This window comes from Montipora foliosa, unplaced genomic scaffold, assembly GCF_036669935.1.
Source record: "Montipora foliosa isolate CH-2021 unplaced genomic scaffold, ASM3666993v2 scaffold_395, whole genome shotgun sequence".
NCBI lineage: Eukaryota > Metazoa > Cnidaria > Anthozoa > Scleractinia > Acroporidae > Montipora > Montipora foliosa.
In genome coordinates this window covers 120,001-127,500 of record NW_027179695.1, presented here as the reverse complement: position 1 = coordinate 127,500, position 7,500 = coordinate 120,001, and the positions used below count along the sequence as shown (strand labels likewise).

The 7,500-nt window shown below is 39.7% G+C and overlaps 1 protein-coding gene across 1 annotated transcript in view; it reads left to right on the top strand.

Annotated features, from left to right (window-relative positions):
- Positions 1–6,777: 6,777 nt before the first annotated feature.
- The window catches only part of LOC137987927 (protein NLRC5-like), a 1,239-nt gene continuing 516 nt past the window's right edge, over positions 6,778–7,500 (top strand). Inside the window, exon 1 of the mRNA XM_068834011.1 lies at positions 6,778–7,500. This exon is cut by the window's right edge and continues 516 nt beyond it. Coding sequence (XP_068690112.1) covers positions 6,778–7,500 — 723 coding nt within the window.

Here is a 7,500-nt window from a genome sequence, read left to right as displayed (position 1 = left end):
TTGCAAATCTGACCAAACTATCAAATTAGTTTTCACTTCATTCAAATTTAAAAACATGTTTAGTGTTAAAGATCATACTCCTGTTGCTCTAAAATCCATGGTAGTTTACCAATTTTCTTGTGCGGGTTGTAATTCCCGTTATATTGGCGAAACTAGTCGCCACTTTTCTACCAGGATAAAGGAACACACGGAAGCGATAAAAAGTCGCATATTTTTAAGCATTTTAACACATCTCCTTTATGTAAGAACAAATACTCCCCTTCGTGCTTTAGTATTCTGGATTCTGCCAGCAATTCAATTGACTTAAAACTAAAAAAAGCTTTTTATAAGTAAGATCAAACCGGAACTTAACAAACAATTGCAGCATTACAACACTTTTCTCACGTTTTAGTTTACACCTTGATGTTTGGTGTCACGCTGTAAATAGTACCCGCCTTTGTATTACGTCATGTTGTAATAATTTTTTCATCTACCCGTAGACTTTATAACTGTTCACAATTAGGAACTCATTAAACTGATGATGGGGGGGGGTGGCACAAGTAGGCCGAAACATGTCTTTTAAAAAATTGTTCTATTATTTTAATTCGGTTCAGTTCAATATAGGCTCGATTTCTTCACACTTAAGTTAGCCATAACGGGCAAATCTGTCAAAAATAGGAGTCCATGTTTGCATGATTGTGACAAAGCTGAATACATATTATTGCCAATGTTTATAATTTGAACCAAGTTGGCTGAAGAGGTTATTGGATTTCTGAAATTATAAACAAGTGCCGACAGAGACATTGCCACACATTGTGTGCCTTTATTTTCCGTACCAAATACTTCAACATTACCTTGACTATATGGTGCGGCAATAGTTTTAGGAGGATCAACAATTCCTGGACTTGGATTTGTTTTTACTTCATTTGCGAGTCGAATTAACTCAGAATGTAAAAGCGCTACAAATAGATCTGTGTAAGCTACAAATGGTTAATTTGCGACATTTCATAAATGTGAACCAAACTTTTCAATACTGGCAAATAAATGGTCTCTAAGTAAAGCAAAAGTAAGACAGAAAACCAGAATTTCCCCTTGAAGCATCCTCGAAATTCCTTTGCCACCAAATGAACAGAATGCATGCCAACGACTAGTCTTTATTGTTGAAACAATTCCCCATTTTCACTTCGTCGCATGCCCATACTTACAATAACAGTAATTCTAAGAACAGATCAGATTGCTAAAAGTTGGATCAGTTTTTCTCAGGTATTCTCAGTTTCGCTCCAAGTAATTCTCAAAGCTGCTCTAAGTTTCTCAAAGGTCAATCACTAGGAGATGACCGACTTGTTGATCGAGATCGGTTTGCCTGACCTTTATGTCGCTCCCTGCTCTCGTGCAGCTCCGTACCACCGCGATTACAACCACAAAGTTTGGTCGGATGGACAGGTGCAGTCAAGATGCGATGATTCGGGCGTGACCATGTACATCCAAGAGAAAATGACACATTAAATTAAGGGCTAGACTTTCAAACGTCCTTCGTCTCGTGTAGATTTGCGTCAGAAAAATCACACTTCATTCGCCAAAACATTTTCTCCTGTGATTCTCGTGAGGTGGAATTGTGGCAAGTCTACTTAAGGGATTAAAACATGAGAGGGATGGTTGATTTCTTCAAACACGCACTGTTTATTTTTTCATGCAAAATAGACTGATATTCCAAGCAAATATACATTTTAAGACTCTAATACTTCTTTTCAAGTCTTTCTATTAATTTTTCTGACAGAACAATACATTTTTCAGCAGGTATTAATTTTTTTTAATAATCCCCTACCCCCCACCTCACGTTAAGTTACAGTCAAGTATGTAAATGTATGCAAGCATAAATTTCCATGCACTAACGTGACACCAAAAACAACAAGAAACGGAGGGCATTTTACACCTCACGCGCTTAGCTGCGCATGAGTAACAAATAAGCAATAGGCCATTTCGGAAAATACCATAATACTCTTTGTTTGTTCCCCCAAATTTTGCATAACCGTTGTTTTTGTTTTCTCTTGGGACCATTGTACGTCCCAAGAGAAACTGGAAACAGTGCCTATGCAAAATTGAGGGGGAGGGGGGGACAAACAAAGAGTATTATGGTATTTTCCGAAGTGGCCTATAAATTAGTTGCTTAAAGATAACGCATCGTGAAAAACGTATTTAAGCGTTCGAAGCGTCCCTGCGATTGTTTAACGCTGAGGGTAAGGTATATCCCTAGGCCAAACCACTTTGGCCTAATTGTGATAATCGCAGGATAGTTATTCCAATCGCGTTTTCATAATTCCTTTGGGGTTCTTGTATTGGCGCGATAAATCACAAGGAATTGAGTAATTTATGTCAAATTCACTTACCGTTTTTATAAAGGGCGCATATGCAATGAGTGTTTGTAGAATCGTGACAGTGTGCAGAGCACGTTAACAAAATCTCTTACCTGTTTTTCGAACAGTTTGTGAACGCGTCTAGATTTTCCCATGACAAACAATTACCCGTCCGGATTCCTTAGTATCAACGATCAGTTAAGAAAATGTTGAGACTTACAGTACGATTGGAGTCTCCTTCCACAAAACCATTTTATTTTATATTGTCTGAGGCTGTTTTGAATCATAACGGCAAGATTATCATACCAAAAACACCGTTCGTCAATCGAAAAACCACATAAAGACTGGAAGGAAACCAGAACACACTCCTAAGATTAGAACTGTAAACTCAAGACCACCCCTATCTCCACAACATTTCAAGATGGGAGATGTTTTTGTATTCTTTGCTGATTAAGTGTGCATCAATATCCTATCCCAGGTCATATTCCTAACTTTTCAGACACACACAATAACATCGATTAACTGCAGCATTCGCCAAAATTGCTGATGTTCGTCACAAGGTAAAAAGTCTCTGCATACGAGCCAGAAGGCCCATCAGGCCGGAGCTTATCTCGGTTTCCATGGCATGAAGCGACTAGGAGTATTTCTGCTCCCCCCTGGATGGGATGTCAGTCCATCGCAGGGTTACCTGCCAGCATTAAATTCGCCGGTACGCATTTATACACTTGGGTGGAGGGAGGCACCGTGAGAGTAAAGTGTCTTGCCTAAGAACACAATACATTGTCCCCGGCCAGGACCCGAACCCGGACCACTCGCTCCAGAGTCGAGCATACTAACCATGCGACCACCACGCCTCCCACTGTTCGTCACAAGCATCTTGTAAAATGAGGCGAGCCCTTTAAAAGGCCTTAACAACGTTGTGCTCTGCAGCAGGAAAACAACAAGCCTTACTCAGAACTGTAGGCTATAATTGTCAAACATTGTAGGCACTTTATGGCATTGGCACTGAATGAAAATGAATGAATTTTTTATAAATAATACAGGGTGGCTTGTGGCCAAATTATACCGGCTGAGAAAGATAGGTGGAAGAGGTTTATGTTCGGTTGAGGACTGCGTGGAACTGGCAAGGTTGGGTCTGTTTTACAACATTGCTCATAGTCAAGAGAAGTTGTTGGCAGCAGTGAAAGGCAAAGAGTGTGAAGGTCTGAAAAGCACTATCGATTTGAAGAAAAGCAAGATGGACAAAGCAGTAAAGGAGTATGAGGAAAAGAGCTTCAAGGGCAATCCTTTAGACAAATAGATGAAGTGGTAAGTAATAGGACCTCGATGTGGCTTCAACATAGGCAGTCAGCTGAGGATTGCATTGGGCAAGCGAGGATCTTGCTGCCAATTACATCCTGAGCATTGATGTAAAACTTTTCTTAGGAGACAAGAAGGTAGAAGTGGATTGCAATGATCTAGAGACGAAAAAGAGCTGAAAGCAAGGCAGAGTGGAAAGAAAAGGTCTTGTGTGCTCCGTTTCTCAGACAAAGGCAATAAGGGCAAATGACATTAAACCAAGAATTATTCACTTTTACTTTATTCACTTTATTTACAAACAAATCACAGTTAGCATTGCTGTGCTAGTCGGACCAATTACACTGCGACGTTATTTCTGGCTCTCACAACGAAGATATTGATAAGACCCAGGAGAATGTTTAATGCAGAATATGCCATCGGGCAAATGAAACTGTCGACCACATTATGGGTGGATGCCCCAAATTGGCTCAGTTGGAGTTAGTTAAGACCTTGCGTGAAAATGCGGCTTCTAGTAACGGGGAAAGTGGTTTGAACATGTACTGGAGAGTATTCTTGAGAATCAGAACTTCAAGTTACCTGATCTAATAGTTATAAACAAACAAGAGTAGACCTGTCAAATAATTGATGTCGTAATCCCAGAGGACATGAATGTAACGGCAAAAGAAGAAAAAAAGATAGACAAATACCAAAACTGAGGATGAGAAATATTGGGAAGATGTGGAGAGCTCGAGGCAAGGTGCTTACAGTTGTAATGGGGGCATTAGGAATAGTCCCAAGAAGGCTGGAAAGTAACTTGAAGTGCATTGTCTGGACACCCCAGTGGAGCTCATCCAAAGGAAACACCCTCCTTGGAATAGCCTGAATCTTAAGAAAGCTGTTGGAATTTTAAGGAATAGAGGTCTAACCGTAGGTTACCTTAAGGCAACTTGCTGTTGCCTGGCATCTTCAGAGACCAAGATCAATCCAAGATCAGAATCCTGCATGTTGACGTTGATAATTAACTACTTAATAACTGACTGGGAGGTCGTTACAGCCAATCTCAAACTGAGGGCTTGCCGTATTGACCAAGCGACAGCAAGGTCAGTATAGCTAGGGTGACGTTTGAGATTTTGCTGTAACGACCGAATGGTCCAGGTTAGTAAGTTGTTTATTCTATGGCTAACACAACGGTTGTAAAGAAGAAAAAGCTAATTTGCATAATCCAAATCAGCTGGTAGGAAATACGTTAGAATAATGTGGTATGCCCTAGCGGGTAGCTGCTCTTAACCAATCGGAGCACGCGTTATATCGCCCAAAAAACACTAGCCATATACTAAGATAATAGTAATGAACTTTGTTTAAGTGTCAAGTTTTGTAGCGTTGGGGCACGAATTGGGGACATTGTACATTTAAATCGAATCAAATCAAAGATTGGTTTTTAAAGGAAAAACCTTTCATAGCAGAGTCGGTAGAAAATCATCAAACTCAACCCTCTTATGAAGCGAGTCTGGGAATGAAACCTGCGATACATTGGTCGGAGGTGAGTGCTCTCACCACTGCGCCAGTCCGGCTGCTTCCCCTATTGATGTATGTGGTATGTTTACACCCACTGTTGGTGACGAAATGTTTCCGCTTAGGTGTGATTGGCTTCAGTTGTTTTTTTGAAAGTGCAATTTCTACAAACTTTTCTGCTGCTTTGGCAAGGTTTTGGAGACACTGATCACACCACCACAAAATGATTTCTATTAAAATATGGTTGACATTCATAAAGTGTTTATCTTTAGGTACAAGCAACGGTAACTTTGGGCTGGCAAATGCACGGAAAAGAAAGCGAAATGAAAGCCAAAATGAAGGTTAGTTCACTGTTAACTGATGTTATATGAATGCGATGAAACTGAAGTGAGAATTTTAGTTTGTTCACTGAATTATTGCTGAAACGTTTTAAGCGTGCTTAGACCTTGATTGAATTAAAGGTCTTAATCAAAACTAAATCAAAAGTAATCATATTCTACTGATTACAAGTTGGGATGCTCTGCCACTCAGGGGCAAGAGATTCGTGAGACCTAAGGCCATTCAACTCAGGCTCATAAAAAACGGCCTTCATAACTACTACAGCTAAGTTTAGACATTTAGGGAGATGGTAAATATTTTATATATTTTTATGTAGTTGAGACCTGATTAGCAGGAATGGCATCGACTGTTTACAAAAGTTAATAAGGTAAACTAGTGCCAAAAGGGGTAAAGTGTTCGGGGAAACTTGCATTTGGGTTTGGTTTCACTTATAATTGCCTTAGAAAGTGGCTCCAGACATTTGTCACTTAACCAAAAGCATTTGAAATCTTTCGAGTAAATAGTACGCCGAGAATTGAATCATTACACAAATGATAGAGGGGTTTCCAGAGAGACTGGCTATGATCGGATGTAATGGGCTTCGAAATCTGGCGTTGGATAACCGTGCGTCAGAGCAGATTAGAAAATGATAAGCTGCAAGAATTCTGTTTCTTGAGAAAAAAGCGCACAGAGTTTTCTGTTTTCAATAGGTTTGGGTAGGTGCTCACTTTAAAGAGAACTCAATTAAATAATAAATAATGAATATGAATAAAATTAGATGTGTTAACTAACTAGTGTTAGCACTACGTTTGTTGCCAGACTTGGAATCGTTTTTCATTTTCTCTCTGCTAGAGGAATCGCAACTACAAGAATTCATACAGACGTTAAAACGTGCTGTCATATCAAATACCGAGCATGTTACAGATCTTCAACAACCTTTCCGACCAAATCCAGGTGAAGGGCCACCAACTAAGGATCTCACCGTGGACGAAATCTTCGTCAATGTTGTTATTCGTTTGGTCGTCCTGGAATTGGGAAAACTATGTTATGTACTAGGCTTCATCGATTTTGGGCTTCTGATGATACCAAAATGCAATCGCAATGTGAAGCAGCCTTTCTTCCGAAATTCAGACACTTGAACTCGGAACCAGATCTTAATCTCCGTGAACTGTTGACTCTCGCAGAAACAGTAGAATGTTTGAAAGATGAATTGTGGCAATTCATTAAAGACAACCCAAGCAAAGTACTTTTGATTTTCGATGGGATCGACGAATTTTTCTCAAGGTGAGGCATTGCCAAAGATGACTCTCACTTCAACAACAGTTTAGAGGAGAGAATGCCTCTGTGTTGTCTGTACAAGAAACTTGCTTCTGGAAAACTTCTTCATGGTTGTACGCTGTTAACAACAGTGAGGCCAACTGCTGTTACAGATGTCAGAGAACTAAAGTTTGATAGAACTGTTGAAATTACCGGATTTACATTGGAGCAAGTAGAGGAATTTGTGGAGAAGTTTACAAAAGATGATGACAGTGGAAATTTAAAAGAAATAATATGGCAACACATTAACACCAACATCAACCTGTTTTCATTGTGCTATATCCCTGTGAATTATTTTATCATTTGTCACTGCTTACTACAACTGATTAATATCAGCTCTGATGCTAAGCGCAAACTACCCGTGAAGATTACTGAAATCAACAGCATTAGTGTGAAGATATTCTTTTACAAGCACAGCCGTGGTAAATACAGTTGCTCTAAAACTGACCTTGGTTCTCACATGTACAAGAGATTTGATGAGCTTCAACCTGAAAATGATGACGTATTTAAGAAACTGGGAAAAATAGCTTTTAATGGCATTAAAAGTGAAAAACTCGTCTTTGAATCACATGAAGTGAGTGGACTGGAGGATTGTGGGCTGCTTCACCGACTACCTGACATGAAACCTCGAAAACTTGGCGAACCCCCAAGAGTTCAATACTGTTTTACTCACTTAACTGTTCAAGAATTTTTTGGAGCCAAGCATCTCGTGGATACCATGCTTAAAGACGATCTGCAAAGA